Source organism: Carcharhinus amblyrhynchos, chromosome 20, assembly GCF_965287045.1.
Source record: "Carcharhinus amblyrhynchos chromosome 20, sCarAmb.v2.hapA, whole genome shotgun sequence".
In the NCBI taxonomy this organism is placed as follows: Eukaryota; Metazoa; Chordata; class Chondrichthyes; order Carcharhiniformes; family Carcharhinidae; genus Carcharhinus; species Carcharhinus amblyrhynchos.
Window position 1 is genome coordinate 4,883,907 of NC_137343.1, and position 18,227 is coordinate 4,902,133.

Sequence of the window (18,227 nt, forward strand, 5' to 3'; positions counted from 1 at the left end):
TCTGATTTCCTCCGAATGCAGGTTGGGTGCATTGGCCATGCTAAATTCTCCCTCAGTGTACCCACACACGTGCCAGAGTGTAACGACTAGGGGATTTTCATAGTAACTTCATTACAGTGCTAACCTAAGCTTACTTGTGATGCTAATAAATAAACTTTAAACTTTAAAACTTTAAAAACTTTGAATTGGAAATATATTGTTCCTTTGCTGTGACTGTGTCAAAATTCTGGAACTCCTTTCCGAACAGCACTGTAGGTATACCTTTGCTACATGGAATGCCGTAGCTGAAGAAGGCAGCTCACCATCACCTTGTCAAGAGCAATTAGGGATGGAAAATAAATATCGCAGGAGCATTTGTATTTTCTGTGCTAAACTTGTGGCAAGGACTTTTTTTTATAGAATTTGTTTGTTTGGAACGGTATTTAGTTGTTCAGGTTTATATCATGGTTGTTCTTTTTTCTTGTTTGTAATTAGTAAAAGTTACTGCTAATTTACTTTCTATTCATGTTAACTGTACTCTTAAGTATTAAGTATGCTTGATAAAAGCTCCCTGATGGGTCATTTGAATCATACCTGAAGTGAAACATGCTTACCCGAGCCGAATTCAAATTGCAAAACTTATGATCCAGGTGGACTTCATAAAATACTTTGAAGTTTTTGACCTGAACCATAACAGACATAGTAATTGACAAGAGGTAAACAGAGCAGATAGGTAATGATTCTCCCTGTCTGATGTGGTGAATGCATTATCCCTCCATTGGATATGCCTACTTGCCTCAGCATACACAACTTAGATGGAGGTTGGATTGAACCAAGGACCTCCCAAGTGCATTTTTTTTTTCATTCATGGGATGTGGGCATTGTTGGCTAGGCCAGTATTTATTTTCCATCCCTAATTGCCCTTGACAGGGCGGTTGTGCACTGCCTTCTTGAGCTATGTCATTCCATGCAGTGTAGGTACACCCATAGTGCTGTTAGGAAGGGAGTTCCAGAATTTTGACGCAGTGATAGTGAAGGAACGGCGATATACTTCCAATTCAAGATGGTGTGTGACACTTGGAGGGGAGCCTCCAGGCGGTGATGTTTCCATGAATCTATTGCCTTTGTCCTTCTGGCTGGCAGAGGTCCAGGGTTTGGAAGGTGCTGTTGAAGGGACCTTGGTGAGTTGCAGCTTGTGGACAATACACACTGTCGCGCTGTGACAGGCTGGTGAAAGGAAGGAGGGTTTAAAACTACTTCTCCTCACAGAGTAACCTTCTTGTGAAGTGAGTTCCTGCTCTGAGCTGCCTGACAACCATCAAAGGGAAATGATTCCAAGTACGATAGTAACTTGCCTGTGACAAAACCGCACGCAGCTGCCATTTTATATGCAGAGCATTTAAAATGATCAAAGAAAGGTTAATAACACAACATAACCCCAGTGCGTAAGAGGGAAGCGATTACAAAGGACTATCGCTTAAAACCTACACGGGCTGCTTCAATGGTAAGGAACCATAGTGGAGAAAGCTGCAGAGATGAAAAGGAAAGTAGCGAGAGCTCGCAGATCAGATATAGAGAGGGAATGCTAAAGATACGCAGTGGGTCTGCTCCCATCAGAATAGAGGTAGAGCAAACCTGCATTTCAATAATATCCCTTCACACTGTCAGGAAACACCAACATGCTGTACAGACGATGAGTGCCATAGAACCAAACAGTACAGAAGGAGGCCACTTGGCCCATCAAGTCTGTACTGACCACAATCCGACCCAGGCCCTGTCCCCATAACCCCATGTATTTACCTCAGCTAGTCCCCCTGACACTTAAGGGGCAATTTAGCAAGGCCGATCCATCCTAACACACACACACACCTTTGGAGTGTGGGAGGAAGCAGGAACACCCGGAAGATACAGGGAAAATTTGCAAATTCCACACAGACGGTCACCCAAGGCCGGATAGAACCCGGATCCTTGGTGCCGTGAGGGAGCAGCGCTGACCACGGTGCCACCATACCACCCAATGGCAGCACAAGCTGTAGTGTAGTCAATGTACAGGGAGGGTGACATTTCTCAGGTGGGGTAAGAATTATTGCAGCCGCCCCCCCCCCCTCAAACACCAAGCTTTCCTTCTGACCTACTGCAGACTAATCTCTGTCGACTGCCATAGGAATCAGTGCTGGGGCCACAATTATTTAGAATCATAGAAAAACTACAGCACAAACAGGACCTTCGGCCCACAAGTTGCGCCGATCTTATCTCTACCTACTAGGTTTACCTGTAACCCTCAATCCTATTAAGTCCTATGTACTCATCCAGAAGTCTCTTAAAAGACCCAATCGAATTTGCCTCCACCACCACCGATGGCAGCCGATTCCACTCACTCACCACACTCTGAGTGAAAAACTTATCCCTGACATCTATATATTAATGATTTGGACGAGAGAAGCGAATGTGCTGTAGATAAGTTTGTGGACATCACAAAAATAGGCAGGAAAGCAAATAGTGAGAATGACACAGGAGTCTGCAGAGGGTATAGACATGTGGAGCGAGTGGGCAAAAACCTGGCAGAAGGAACGTAATGTGGGAAAATATGAAGTCATTCACTTTGATAGGAAGAATAAAGGAGCTGAATATTATTTAAATGGAGACAGACTGCAGAAAGCTGCAGCACGGAGGAATTTGGGGGTCCTCGTACATAAATCACAAAATGCTAGCATGCTAGGGAAGGCAAATGGAATGCTGACTTTATTTCAAAAGGAATGGAATATAAAAATAGGGGTGACTTGCTAAAAATATACAGGGCCCTAGTCAGCCCACAGCTGGAATACTGTGTACACTTTGGACCCTTTAGCTAAAGAAAGATATATCAGCATTCGAGGCAGTCCAGAGAAGGTTGACCCCAGGTATGGAGGGATTTTCTTATGAGGAGAGATTGAATAGGTTGGGCCTACACTCATTGGAATTTAGAAGAATGAGATGCAACCTTACTGAGATATATCGGATTCTCAGGGGGTTTGACAGGATTGTTTCCCCTTGTGGGAGAGTCCAGGATCAGAGGGCATTTTCTCAGAGTAAGACGTCACCCATTTAACTCAGAGATGAGGAGGAATTTCTTCTCTCAGAGGGGAGTGAATCTGTGGAACTCTTTACCGCAGAGGGCTGGAGAGGCTGGGGTCGTTAAATATGTTCAAAGCTGAGACAGGCAGATTTTTAATCAGTAAGATAATCGAGGACTATGGGGATAAGGTGGGAAAGTGGAGTTGATGATTATCATACGAGAGCAGTCACGGTCTTGTTGAACGGTGGAGCAGACTTGATGGGGAGGTCTGTGGAGTCTTTCCGACCCTGTGAGAAACCAGCCCTGTGCCTCGATGTATGAAACCAGGAATTCCGTGTACCTTTGTAACCACTTTCTCAATCTCCTTCAATAATTTGTGTAGATACATCCCCACCCCATCTCCCCCTCCCTCCACCCTCTCCTCCCCCACCCCCGAGGTCTCTGTGCCCCTGCACAGCCATTCACGTTGTGTCTTTGGACCTCCATCTTATTCTGCAACCGGTTCCCTGTGTGAATCTGCACATCCATAGATCATAGAACCCTACAGAGCAGAAAGAGGCCCTTCGGCCCATCGAGTCTGCACCGAACACAATCCTGGATTCCTGGGAAAAGTGCAGTCTTTCACTCATCATTTCTTGTGTTCAGTGTGGCTCCAGTTTCCAGACTAGTGCTACAACATGACACCCCATTGAGTTAAGATGCATTAAACCACTGCTGAGGGTGGAGAAATAGGAATGGGGAAAGACAGTTTAGTCACTGATTGTCCGAGGTTTCAGTTGCCACAGTTTGCTGATGTTTCAAATGTTTTGCAGACACTTATTTCAGTCAGAAATATGAATGCTGATCTGCTTTGGCCCTCTCTTGGCCTCGTTATTTTCAGAATTTTCAGAATCCTCTGGATTTTCAGAAGGCGTTTGATAAGGTACCTCACAAGAGGTTACTGCAGAAGGTCAGAGGACATGGAGTTGGGGGTAGGGTGTTAGCGTGGATAGAGGATTGGTTGTCAAATAGGAGGCAGAGAGTGGGGGTCAATGGGTGCTATTCGGATTGGCGGTTGGTGACTAGTGGGGTGCCCCAGGGGTCGGTGCTGGGGCCTCAGCTATTTACCATTTATATAGATGATCTGGAGGAGGGAACCGAGTGTAGGGTGTCGAAATTTGCTGATGACACCAAGATTGGGGGAAAGGCAAATTGTGCGGAGGGTGTGGAGAGTCTGCAGAAGGATCTGGATAGGCTGGGCGAATGGGCCAGGAAATGGCAAATGGAATTTAATGTTGGCAAGTGTGAGGTGGTCCACTTTGGTAGGAAGAATGGTAGGAAGGACTATTACTTACGTGGCGAAAAACTGCAGCAGGCGATGGTGCAGAGGGACCTCGGGGTCCTTGTGCATGAGTCGCAAAAACCCAGCCTGCAGGTGCAGCAGGTGGTCAGGAAGGCGAATGGGATGCTGGCCTTCATAGCGAGGGGGATTGAATATAAAAGTAGGGAGGTCTTGCTGCAGCTGTATAGGGCATTGGTGAGGCCGCAGCTGGAGTACTGTGTGCAGTTTTGGGCGCTGCACCTGCGCAAGGATATTTTGGCCTTGGAGGGAGTGCAGAGGAGGTTTACTAGGCTGATACCGGAGTTGAGGGGGTTGAGCTATGAGGAGAGGCTGAATAAACTAGGCTTGTACTCGTTAGAGTTTAGAAGAATGAGGGGAGATCTCATTGAGACGTATAAGATGATGAATGGGATGGATAGGATAGAGGTGGAGAGACTCTTCCCGCTCAAAAAAGACAGTAGGACTAGGGGGCACAGCCTCAAGATAAAGGGGGGGCGGTTTAGAACGGAGTTGAGGAGGAACTTCTTCACTCAAAGGGTGGTGAATCTCTGGAATTCTCTGCCCGTTGAAGTGGTGGAGGCTGCCTCGCTAAATATTTTCAAGAAGCGGGTTGATGGGTTTTTGATAAGAGAGGGGATTAAGGGTTATGGGGAGAGGGCGGGAAAGTGGAACTGAGCCACGACAGATCAGCCATGATCTTATTGAATGGCGGGGCAGGCTCGAAGGGCCAGATGGCCTACTCCTGCTCCTATTTCTTATGTTCTTATGTTCTTATGTTATCAGATGCAGCGTCACTTATTACATTTGATCCTGCATTTGTTCGGGTGGCGCGGTAACACAGCGCTTAGCACTGCTGCCTCAGTGCCAGGGACCTGGGTTCGATTCCCAGCTTGGGTCACGGTCTGTGTGGAGCCTGCACATTCTCCCCGTGTCTGCGTGGGTTTCCTCTGGGAGCTCTGGTTTCCTCCCACCCTCCAAAGATATGCTGGTTAAGTGGATTGGCCATGTTAAATTCGCCCTCGGTGTACCCAGGCAGACACCGGAGTGTGGTGACTGGGGGATTTTCACAGTAACTTCATTGCAATGTGGGTGTCAGCCTACTTGTGACCAATAAATAAATTTTATTTTACATTTTAGCCTTGAAGAGAACAGCCTCAGTCATTAACATCTGCCTTCCTCTTGTGTATATCTCTCACTCATACAAGTGCATTTCTATGTATAAGGGGGAGCTGGACAAATACGTGAATAGGATGGGAATAGAGGGATAAGGTCCCCGGAAGGGTAGGGGATTTTAGTTCAGAAGGGCAGCATGGTTGGTGCTAGCTGGGAGGGCCGAAGGGCCTGTTCCCGTACAGTAATGTTCTTTGCTCCATTTCATTTCTGGGCAAAAGCCCCGCCCAACTCGCTGTAACCCTCGTCTCCGACCAGTCTTTCTCTGACAGGTCCTTTGCGCGGTTTCTGGAACGTTCTGTTTTGCGTACGGCCTGACCTGTGTTTCGTGCCTTGTTTAGGGCTCGCTAAACCAATCGGATTGATGGAAGGGCCTGGGGGGCTGGGCCAAGGAGGGATCGCTGCCACCGTGAGGGACGACAGTCGGGAGTTTGAGACTGAGACCAAGTATGAAGACTTTGGCTACAACGCTCAGCTCAGCGACAGGATATCACTCGATCGCTCAATACCTGACTACAGACCACAAAAGTAATCAGTTACATTCATTGCTTGGGGCATTTTTGTGGGTGGGGGGGGGGATGGAATGTTTGTGAGAAAGTACTATTGGGCATATCGCAGGCATTTACAGGATGGTTGGAAGTGTCTATCAACGCTTTGACAGTGCAAGATTGCAATGAACAGGCTGGCAAGGGTGATGGTCACTCTAGTTTCTCGCTGAATACCACCATCTGCCAATTCCCTTCCAAGTCACTCACCATCCTAATTTGTAAATATATCGCCGTTCCTTCACTGTGGCTGGCTCAAAATCCTGGAATTTCCTCCCTAACAGCACCGCGGATGTACCTACAACACCACATGGACTTCAAGAAGGCGGCTCACCGGCGCCTCCTCAAGGCAATTCAGGATGGACACCGAGTGCTGCCCAACCGGTGTCATTCACACCCAATGAGTGATTCTCAAAATCAATTGTGGGATCTTGCTATGCAGAAATTGGCTCTCATATTATGCCGAAGTGACAATACCTCAGAAGGATTTCATTGGCTGTAAAGCACTTTGGGATGAAGTGAGGTTGTGATAGGTGCTATGGGAATGCAAGCTGCAGAGTGCAAACGTACCTACTTTAGGCATTCTCCAACCAGTAGTTCATACTCCTCAGGCGGGCACTGTCCTGGGATTTCCAGAGCAGCTCCACTTTGGGAATGCCAAAAAATCCCTCAATTTATGTAAGTGTTGCTGGGAGAGGGAGGACACTGAGTTAGGTGTTGCTCCCAATCTGCGTCATGCTAATGGCTTCAATAACATTTACCCCCCTTCTCCAAAGCAAAGAACAATACCGCACAGGAACAGGCCCTTCAGCCCACTAATCCTGCGGCTCCTATTGTTCAGTTCACCTCCTGTTCGTGTGTCTATCAAGATACACCTTGAACGTTGCTAATGTGCCTGCTGCCGCGATCTCCACTGGCAGCGCGTTCTGGGCACCCATCACCCTCTTCCCCCTTATATCTCCCCTAAACTATCCCCATCTCACCCGAAACCTGTGCCTCTTGTATTGACCCTTCCACCCTGGGAAGAAGCCTCTGACTACTCACCCTGTCTATACCTCCCAGGATCTTGTAGATTTCTATCAGGTCGCCCCTAAGCCTCTGCCTTTCCAGTGAAAACAATCCGGGTTCATCCCATCTTTCCTCATACCCAAAATCCTTCAGACCAGTCAACACTTCAGTGAACCTTCTTTGTACTGTCTCCAAAACATCTATGTTCTCCTGGTAGTGTGGTGGACAAAACTGCACACAAGGTGGCCTAACTAAAGTTTTGGGCAGATAACGTAACTTGCCAACTTTTATACTCAATGCCCCAGCCAATGAAGGCGAGTATCTGTATCCTTCTTGGCCCACCTGATCCATCTGTGTTGCCACATTCAGGGATCCCTGGACCTGTACATCCAGATCCCTCTACATGTTAGAGAGGCAGTATGGTGGTACAGTGGTTAGCACTGCTGCCTCACAGTGCCAGGGGCCCGGGTTCAATTCCCAGCTTGGCTCACTGTCTGTATGGAGTATGCACGTTCTCCCCATGTCTGCGTGGGTTTCTTCCGGATGCTTTGGTTTCCTCCACAGTCTGAAAGATGTGCTGGTTAGGTGCATTGGACCATGCTACATTCTCCCTCAGTGTACCCAAACAGGCGCCGGAGTGTAGTAACAAGGGATTATCACAGTAACTTCATTGCCGTGTTAATGTGAGCCTACTTGTGATACCAGTAAACAAATACAATACAGGGAGAATGGCATTAGAATACCAGCTTGTTGAGGTGATGGTTAAGATCAACAGTTTTTTCAAATAATTTGACTCAAAAACAGAAGCAAGAACCATAGAATTCTCACTGTTATGCTAAGGAATTAATTTTTGTGAGGAATTTGACGCTGGAATCCTGCCACCCCGCACACCATGGGAGTCGGAGTGGGTGAGAGGGGCGGACAATGGCAAAGTCTGTTCACCTCAGACGGGATTTCCAGTCTCGAGTCAAGTGAGGCTGTAAAATCCTGCCCTGACTGTCATTCGAGGAAAGAAACTTAGGTTTATATTGTGCCTTACACCACCTCAGCTTCATAACCAATGAGGATTTTTCGCCATGTTGGGAATGTGGCAGCCAATTTACGGAAAGGAAGCTCCCTGATTGCTCCTTCCACGATGGGAATATCTTCGAATGGGAGGCCCAGTTTTGGCAATCCATTCAATAAGCTCCTGAGATACCGAGTGGGGTTTAGATTCCAGCACTGGGGGCTGCATTATAGAAGAATCATAGAATCCCTACAGTGCAGAAGGAGGCCATTTGGCCCATCGGACGCAATTTTACTGGCACGCCTGCCCGAGACTCGTAAGATTGTGCCCGAGGCCAACAGAAAATGCCGGTAAAATCAGGGCCATCGCGTCTGCACCTGCCACAATCCTACCCAGGCCCAATCCCCAGAGCCCAATGCATTTACCCTGACACTATGGGGCAATTTAGCGTGGCCAATCCGCCTAACCCGCACATCGTTGGACAGTGGGATGAAACCGGAGCAAACCCAGGCAGACACGGGGAGAACGTGCGGACTCCGCACAGACATTGACCCAAGCTGGGAATCGAACCCGGATCCCTGGCACTGTGAGGCAGCAGTGCTAACACACTGTGCCAAGGTGCCGCCCCAAACGTGGTTGAGGTGTTGCATAAATAAACGTGGTCAACAACTGTTCTGTGGGGAACAGCATGAGATCAGAGGCCCTGCATATAAGCTAAACTTTTTGCTAAGATTTAATGATTGTATTATCTTAGTGAACAATGGGTACAATAACCCATTGAAGGCGTCGCCCAGTTAATGCAGATGCAGAAAGGGAAATGAGGATACCGTATCTATCAGCCACGCTGTGGAATTGCTTCTATTCAGAGCGAAACCAGAGAATTCTAATGAAGAAAGCGCAGTATAATTAGAGCAGTGATGTGAATAACATTGCAGGAGACTGTGTTGTCCCCAATGCAATTTGTTTTGCTGTATTCCTGACTGATTCTGTTTCTGCTCGGCAATGAATCAAGTGACTAAAACCCTGATGAGACGGAACAGCCAAGAAAGCTGATTCCTCTTTTATTCATTCACGGGATGTGGGTGTCTCTGGCTGGGCCATCAGTTGTTGCCCATCCCTATTTGCCCCTTGAGAAGGTGGAGGTGAGCTGCCTTCTGACATCACTGCAGTCCCGGAGGTGTAGGTACAACCCAGTTGCTGTTAGGGAGGGAGCTCCAGGATTTTGACCCAGCGGCACTGACAGAACAGCGATATAGTTCGACCATGTTTGCTGATTGCAGAGGGCGGGTTCAACGTGAATGTAATATCGTTGCTTGTGACAATATCACGGGCAGCATTGAACATTGCACAGATCTAACAAGGTCAGAAAAGAACACTCTCTTTGCTCCCTCCAACTCCTTTCCCTGCTCCCTCGCCCCAACCTCCTCCCTCATCCTTCACCACCCCCTCCCTCTTCCCTCACTCCTTTCGACACTCCCTCCCACCTCAGTTGTCCTTCTACCACACTGTCTGTCTCCCTCCTTCCTTCCTTCACCATTCCCTCACACTTGGGCAGGAGGGAATGGCAAAAACAAAGATGGAGGGGTGCCGGGAAGGGGTTGGAGGAAGGAAGCAGGAGTGGCAAAGATTCAAGAGTGGGATGTTTAGGGATGTGGATTATGTGATGGCACTGTGCCTTTAAGAAATGTATTTTGCATCACGTTTCTGTGCAGGATTTTTTTAGTTGCATCTAACACTAGTCCCACTGGGTCTGTAATCGGCAGCCTCTGCTGTTACTGCAGCAGCATAATTGCTCCCAATTGTTGAAGTGTTTGTTTTAATCTGGGCTAATGCTGTTCTGTTATTTTAGTGTTTTCCCCTGGGGTTTTGCAGAGTAGGACTTTATTAGGATGCTTGACATGGAACAAATCGTGTGACTGGGTGGAGCTAGATTTACACAGAAGAATCGAGGCAGATGCAGTTTGAAATGGTCAGAAAACAGTGCCTCTCTTTCTCCCTCTGGATTTCGAAATTGAGTTCTGTAAAAATAAGTCTTTTTGAGATTCTGGGTGTTTGGGTGTGGATTGTTCTCTGGAGATTTCTGCATAAGAATTAGAAGACATCTTCTATATTTGTCCAGAAGTGATAAATGTTGGAAATGTAGCACCCATGTGAGCATATCTGTTTTTTATGCTGATTCTGAAGAGGGATTTGTGTCTATGGGAATACTGCTTACATTGGAACAGGATCTTGATCAATTGGGCCAGTGGGCTGACGAATGGCAAATGGAGTTTAATTTGGACAAATACAAGGTGTTGCGTTTTGGTAGATTGAACCAGGGCAGGACTTACTCAGTTAAAAGAGGGTGCTGGGGAGAGTTGCAGAAAAAAGAGATCATGGGGTATGTGTTCATAGCTCCTTGAAAGTAAAGTTACAGGTGGACAGAGTGGTGAAGAAGGCATTTGGCATGCTTGGTTGCATTGGTCAGAATATTGAATACAGGAGTTGGGGTGTCTTGTTGAAGTTGTACAAGGCAGTGGTAAGGCCACACTTGGAATACTGTGTGTAGTTTTGCTCACCCTATAATCAAAAAGATATTATTAAACTAGAAAGAGTGCAGAAAAGATTTACTAAGATGCTACCGGGACTTGATGGATTGAGTTATAAGGAGAGGCTGGATAGACTGGGACTTTTTTCTCTGGAGTGTAGGAGACTGAGGGGCGATCTTGTAGAGGTCTATAAAATAATGAGGGGCATAGACAAGGTAGATAGTCAGTATCATTTCCCAAAGGTAGGGGAACCTAAAACTAGAGGGTATAGGTTTAAGGTGCGAGGGGAGAGATACAAAAGTGTCCAGAGGGGCAGTTTTTTCACACAGAGGGTGGTGAGTGTCTGGAACAAGCTGCCAGAGGTAGTAGTAGAGGCAGGTGCAATTTTATCTTTTAAAAAGCATTTAGACAGTTACATGGGTAAGATGGGTATTGAGGGATATGGGCCAAAAGTGAGCAACTGGGATTAACTTAGGGATTTAAAAAAAAGGGTAGCATGGACAAGTTGGGCTGAAGGGCCTGTTTCCATGCTGTAAACCTCTGTGACACAATGACTCTAATTCCAAAATCATAAAAAAATTGGGATCTAGGCTAATTCCATAACATAGCTTGGAGTTTCTGATCTGCTCTTTAATAATGGCAGGCGGCAGCTGCAGAGTGGTGACATCGGTGGCTGGAGAAACCACATTTCCTTTTCCTGTTTGACAGCAGCAGGAATTACAATGATATATCTCCAAGGCAGCATGGGGGAATAACATGGAGGGGAACTTCCAGGTGATGCTGTTCCCATGTACCTGCTGCCCTTGTCCTTCTAGGTGGTAGAGGTTGTGGTTTTGGAAGATGTTCTGGAAGAGGCTTCAGAGTAACCGCCAAGAGAAAAGAACCAGCAGAAATTGAGTACGTTGTGGGTCACAGAAATCATTCTCTGTCTCGTCATCATCTTTCTCTCTCCCTCTGTCTCACCATGTGAGGGGTGGCTCTGTGGTTAGCACTGCTGCTTCGCAACACCAGGGACCCCCGGTTCGATTCCTGATTTGGGTCTGCGAGGAGTTTGCATGTTCTTCACGTGTCTGCGTGGGTTTCCTCTGGGTGCTCTGGTTTACTCCCGCAGTCTGAAAGACGTACTGGTTAGGTGCATTGGCCCGAACAGGGTGCTGGACTGTGGCAACTAGGGGAATTTCACAGTAACTTCATTGCAGTGTTAATGTAAGTTTAATTGTGACTGAGAAATAAACTTAAAGTTTAAATCTATGTGGAATCAGAGGGAAGGGGGCGGATGAGGATATTGAGTTGGATGATCAGCCATTATCATAATGAATGGCAGAGCAGGCTCGAATGGCCTCCTCCTTTTCCTATTTTCTACGTTTCTGTGTTCATATTCAATGGGATTTCATTGCTGGAATTTTACCGGACGCCTGCCCCGGCTTTCTCCAGTGGCCTCGGACGGGATCTTAAGAACATAAGAACATAAGAACATAAGAAATAGGAGCAGGAGTAGGCCATCTGGCCCTTCGAGCCTGCCCCGCCATTCAATAAGATCATGGCTGATCTGTCGTGGCTCAGTTCCACTTTCCCGCCCTCTCCCCATAACCCTTAATCCCCTCTCTTATCAAAAACCCATCAACCCGCTTCTTAAAAATATTTAGCGAGGCAGCCTCCACCACTTCAACGGGCAGAGAATTCCAGAGATTCACCACCCTTTGAGTGAAGAAGTTCCTCCTCAACTCCGTTCTAAACCGCCCCCCCTTTATCTTGAGGCTGTGCCCCCTAGTCCTACTGTCTTTTTTGAGCGGGATGAGTCTCTCCACCTCTATCCTATCCATCCCATTCATCATCTTATACGTCTCAATGAGATCTCCCCTCATTCTTCTAAACTCTAACGAGTACAAGCCTAGTTTATTCAGCCTCTCCTCATAGCTCAACCCCCTCAACTCCGGTATCAGCCTAGTAAACCTCCTCTGCACTCCCTCCAAGGCCAAAATATCCTTGCGCAGGTGCGGCGCCCAAAACTGCACACAGTACTCCAGCTGCGGCCTCACCAATGCCCTATACAGCTGCAGCAAGACCTCCCTACTTTTATATTCAATCCCCCTCGCTATGAAGGCCAGCATCCCATTCGCCTTCCTGACTACCTGCTGCACCTGCAGGCTGGGTTTTTGCGACTCATGCACAAGGACCCCGAGGTCCCTCTGCACCGTCGCCTGCTGCAGTTTTTTGCCACGTAAGTAATAGTCCTTCCTACCATTCTTCCTACCAAAGTGGACCACCTCACACTTGCCAACATTAAATTCCATTTGCCATTTCCTGGCCCATTCGCCCAGCCTATCCAGATCCTTCTGCAGACTCTCCACACCCTCCGCACAATTTGCCTTTCCCCCAATCTTGGTGTCATCAGCAAATTTCGACACCCTACACTCGGTTCCCTCCTCCAGATCATCTTGCGAGCTCCGAATGGGCAAGGCGGTAAAATTCCGGCACATGTCTTTTGTTCCTCTGCTGTTCATATCTCCCATAAATATTGACCGTTTTCAAATAAAACAAGCCCAGTATTGTCCAATCTCTACAGTGCAGAAGAAGGCCATTCAGCCCATTGAGTCTATGCTGACCACAGTCCCACTCAGTCCCAATTCCCTTAAACCCACATATTTATCCTCCCAATCCCTCCCCGACAGTAAGGGGCAATTTAGCACGGCCAATCTGTCCAACCCACGGGCTGGGTTGCCATCTCTCCAGATTTATCTTGGAATCTCCAGAAATGGAAGATGACCCCATTGGACACAAGAGTGGGAAAAATCCAGGGGAGGCATTAAAAATAACGAAACCTGGGAAAAACAGAGAAGCAGAAAGAAAGAAACAATTTAAGTTTTTTTACTACTTGTCACAAGCGGCCTTACATTAACCCTCACGGAATCATAGAATCCTACAGCACAGAAGGAGGCCATTTGGCCAATCGAGTCTGCATTGATCACAAACCCACCCAGGCCCTATCACCAAAGCCTCATACGTTTACCCTAGCTAGTCCCCCTGACACCAAGGAACAATTTACTATGGTCAATCCACCTAACTCACACATTTTTGGACTGCGGGGGGAAACCAGAGCACCCAGAGGAAACCCAGACAGTCACAGGGAGGAGACGCAGACTCCATGCAGACAGTAAATTGAAGTTACCGTGAAAATCCCCATGTCAACACACTTTGGCCCCTGTTCGGGTTACACTGAGGGAGAATTTAGCACAGCCAATGCACCCTAACCAGCACGTCTTTCAGACTGTGGGAGGAAACCCACACAGACCACAGGGAGGAAGGGCACGCTCCACACAGACAGTGACCCGAGCCAGGATTCGAACCCAGGCGCTGAGGTAGCAGTGCTAACCTCAGTGCCACCCCACAGTGGCACAGTACTGAGATCTCTGGGGTGAGACTTGAACCAACAACCCCCTGAGCGTGGCTGACAATGCAGCCCCAGGTCTTCCAAATCAAACCAGTGATCCCCATCCCAGCCGCACCCGGAGCACTGCTTTAGAAGAGGTTTTGCCGGCTCTCACACAGCAATTTGTCTTTTTAATTCCTTAAAACCTGAGCTCATTTCAAACTGTGGTACATAAATGAATGAAAAGACGCACAAATATCTTCTCATCCTCCTGTGTGCACCTTTGGTTCAGCTGGTGAACTGTGACGGTTCTTAATTAATTACAGCGATCGAATGGTGAACCTTCCTGATTAATTAAAACAGGCCAGAATTATCAGAGGAGGGAAGAAAATCCATCAAGGAAATGGTTAAAAGCTACACCGCGGTACAGCTGACTCTCCCTCATTGAAGAAGATCCTCTCATTCTTATCACCTCTGCCCGAACAACAAATGATCATTCGTGTGGGAACAAGCTTTTAAATCGTTTCTCAAACCCCAACTCCTCCTGCCCGGGACTAGAAATATCTCCAGGAGAGTGGAAGAGGGTTGGGATGGGTTGGGGGAGCGGGCGGGTGGAATGAACAGGACACAGAGGGTGGGGGGAGTAAAGTGAGGGAGAGTTGGGGGAGGGGCGATTGATTTGATTTATTATTGTCGCATGTATTAGTATGCAGTGAAAAGTATTGCTTCTTGTGTGCGATACAGACAAAGCATACCGTTCACAGAGAAGGAAAGGAGAGAGTGCAGAATGTAGTGTTACAGTCAGAGCTAGGGTGTAGAGAAAGATCAACTTAATGTGAGTCCTTGCATTAAGATTGGAGAGGGGTGGGGAGGAGGGAGGGGGGTGTGGGAAGTCAAAAGATTGAAGCCCTCCCCCCCCACCCCACCCCCCAATCTCAACTCTCAACAAATGAGTGTTCCTCAGTTGGTGATTGGTTGAAATCTGTGCCCTTTGGGAAACGGCAGATGTTGAGAACACCTGGAGAAACTCTAAAGAACATTTGGAACATGTTCCTGGATCAAACTGCCCCAAATTGCAGCTGGAATTTTACCGCCTGCCCCGATTCCCGGGGCGGGCGAGGTTCGGAGAACAGCATTCCCCATTGGCCCCGGGTGGGATTGTATGAGCTAGAAAAATTCCGGCCTACTTGTCAGCAACGGACATGTGGTCATCAGTTCAAACATATTTAGCAAAGTGCTGGGGAATTGTGTGAACAGAAATATTTTCAGACTATTTCCAACACAGAAGCTGGCTGTTTGGCCCATTTTGCTGGTGCTGGTATTTATGGTCCACATCAACCTCCTGCCACCATCCCCCCCTCTCACCCTATCGATGTAACAATAATAACAGGGGTGGCATGGCAGCACGGTGACACAGTGGTTGGCACTGCTGCCTCAGAGCGCCAGGGACCCGGGTTCCATTCTGGCCTCGGGTCACTGCCTGTGTGGAGTCTGCATGTTCTCCCCGTGTCTGCGTGGGTTTCCTCTGGGTGCTCCGGTTTCCTCCCGCAGTCCAAACATGTGGCCATCATAAATTCTCCCTCAGGGTAAATACATGGGGTTATGGGATAGGGCCTCGGCAGGATTGTTGACAGTGCACACTCAATGGGCCGAATGGCCTCCTTCAGCACTGTAAGTTTTCTATGAACAGCAAGGTATATTCATACAAGGTATATTCATACATTCGTACAATTTTACATAACATTCCAGGTTGAGTTGATTTGATTTATTATTATTACATATATTCACATTCGGTGAGAAGTATTGCTTCTTGCGCGCTATACAGACAAAGCATACCGTTCATAGAGAAGGAAAGGACAGAGTGCAGAATGTAGTGTTACAGTCATTGCTAGGGTGTAGAGAAAGATCAACTTAATGAGTCCATTCAAAAGTCTGACAGCAGCAGGGAAGAAGCTGTTGTTGAGTCAGTTAGTACGTGACCTCAGACTTTGGTACCTTTTTCCCGACGGAAGAAAGTGGAAGAGAGAATGTCCGAGGTGTGTGGGGTCCTTACTTAAGCTGGCTGCTTTGCTGAGCCAGCTGGAAGTGTTGACAGAGTCAATGGATGGGAGACTGGTTTGCGTGACGGATTGGGCTACATTCATGACCTTTTGTAGTTCCTTGTGGTCTTAGGCAGAGCAGGAGCCCATACCAAGCTGTGATACAACCAGAAAGAATGCTTTCTAAGGTGCATCTGTAAAGGTTATTGAGAGTGGTAGCTGACATGACAAATTTCCTTAGTCTTCTGAGAAAGTAGAGGCATTGGTGAGCTTTCTTAGCTATTGTGTCAGCATGGAGATTGTTTCACAAGTGCGTCATAGGGCGTAACTCACAATCCTCCATTAGACAAAAGCAACACAGGTGGCCAAAACCTCAGCTAAGGAGGTAGGTGTCAGGCGGGAGAGAGAGGTAGAGAGACAGAGAGGTTTAGAGGGACAGATTTCCACAGCTTAGAGCCTCCTCAGCTGAAGGCCTGGTCACCAGTAGTGGAACAATTAAAATTGGAAATGATCACAAAGCCAGAATTAAAGGAATGCCGAGATGTCAGAGGGTCGTGGGGCTAGAGGAGATTACAGAGATAGGGAGGGCTGAGGCCATGGAGGGGTTAGATAACAAGGATGAGAGTTTTAAAATGAACCTGTCGTTTGACCAGGAGCCAATGCAGACCAGTGAGGTCTTGGCGGTCAGGGTCAGATGTGACACTAGGGTTGTGAACAATTTTGTTTAGCTGATCTAACAGCACCTTCCAAACACACAACCTCTGCCATAGGAAGGACAAGGGCAGCTGGTGCACAGTAACACCATCATCTGCAAAATCCCCCAAACCACACACCATTTTGACTTGGAAATATATCGACGTTCTTTCACTGGGTCAAAATCCTGGAACTCCCTCCCGCACGGCTCTGTGGGAATACCTACGCCGCATGGACCACAGCAGTTAAAGAAGACAGCTCACCACCCTTCCCTCAGTGTACCCGAATAGGTGCCAGAGTGTGGCGACTAGGGGATTTTCACAGTAACTTCACTGCGGTGTTAATGTAAGCCTACTTATGGCACGAATAAACTTTAAACTTTTCTCAAGGGCAACTAGGGTTGGGCAATAAATGTTGGTCACAGCCAGCGATGCCCTGAGAACAAATAAAACAAAACCACTCTCTGGGTAACTTTCTCCTGAATTCCCCACTGGATTTATTTGGAAATAATAATACTGGGCTGACATGGTGGCACAGTTGTTAGCACTGCTGTCTCACAGCGCCCTTTAAATCTGGCTTTGCGATCATTTCCAATTTTAATTGTTCCACCACTGGTGACCAGGCCTTCAGCTGAGGAGGCTCTAAGCTGTGGAATTCCGCCCCCCTCTCCGTCTCTCTACCTCTGTCTCCTGCCTGACACCTACCTCCATAGCTAAGGATTTGGTCACCTGTTGTGCTTTTGTCTAATGGAGGATTGTGAAATTTCGCCTTTTGACGCACTTGTAAAACAACCTCCGCGCCAACACGATAGTTAAGAAAGCCCACCAATGCCTCTACTTTCTCAGAAGACTAAGGAAATTTGGCATAACCCATAACCCTCATTTACCCTGCTAATCCCCCTGAAACTGGGGTCAGTTTGGCATGGCTGTGGGGATAGGGCCTGGGTGGGATTGTGGTCGGTACAGACTCGATGGGCCAAATTGCCTCAGACAGGGGGATTAAGCGTTATGGGGAGAAAGCGGGAAAGTGGAACTGATCCACTTCAGATCAGCCATGACCTTATTGAATGGCGGGGCAGGCTCGAAGGGCTAGATGGCCTACTCCTGCTCCTATTTCTTATGTTCTTATGCCTCCCTCTGCACTGTAGGGATTCTTAAATCCTGAGTTTTGGACTCCCCGACAAGTGGGAACATTTTCTCTTTGTCTAAAGTTAAATACTGTTTTGCTTTCATCGTCAATTAACCAAATGGAGACACCTGCTTCTACAATTGGTGCATTCAAAGAAAATAATAATGTCTATGGAAGCTTCATCTCAAAACATTGCCCAAACATGCTGGGGGCTGAATGACTGTAGCTCCGTGGATTGTACTGCTGAATGGTTGATTTTTAATATTAGCTTCACTGAGGGACTAATTAGATCTGAGTTCTAAAGACTTGAAGCAAATCTTACAGTGAGCAGCTGCCCTGTTATTATGTGCAAAGTCCCCAAAAGAGAAAGAAAGCAATGAAACAG

General features: G+C 47.4%; 1 protein-coding gene across 1 annotated transcript in view; it reads left to right on the forward strand.

Moving 5' to 3' along the window:
• galnt9 (polypeptide N-acetylgalactosaminyltransferase 9) overlaps positions 1-18,227 on the forward strand; it is a 268,692-nt gene that overhangs the window by 59,756 nt on the left and 190,709 nt on the right. The window contains exon 2 of the mRNA XM_080208641.1: positions 5,867-6,053. Within this exon, the coding sequence (XP_080064767.1) occupies positions 5,867-6,053 (187 nt within the window). The remainder of the gene's footprint in view (positions 1-5,866; positions 6,054-18,227) is intronic.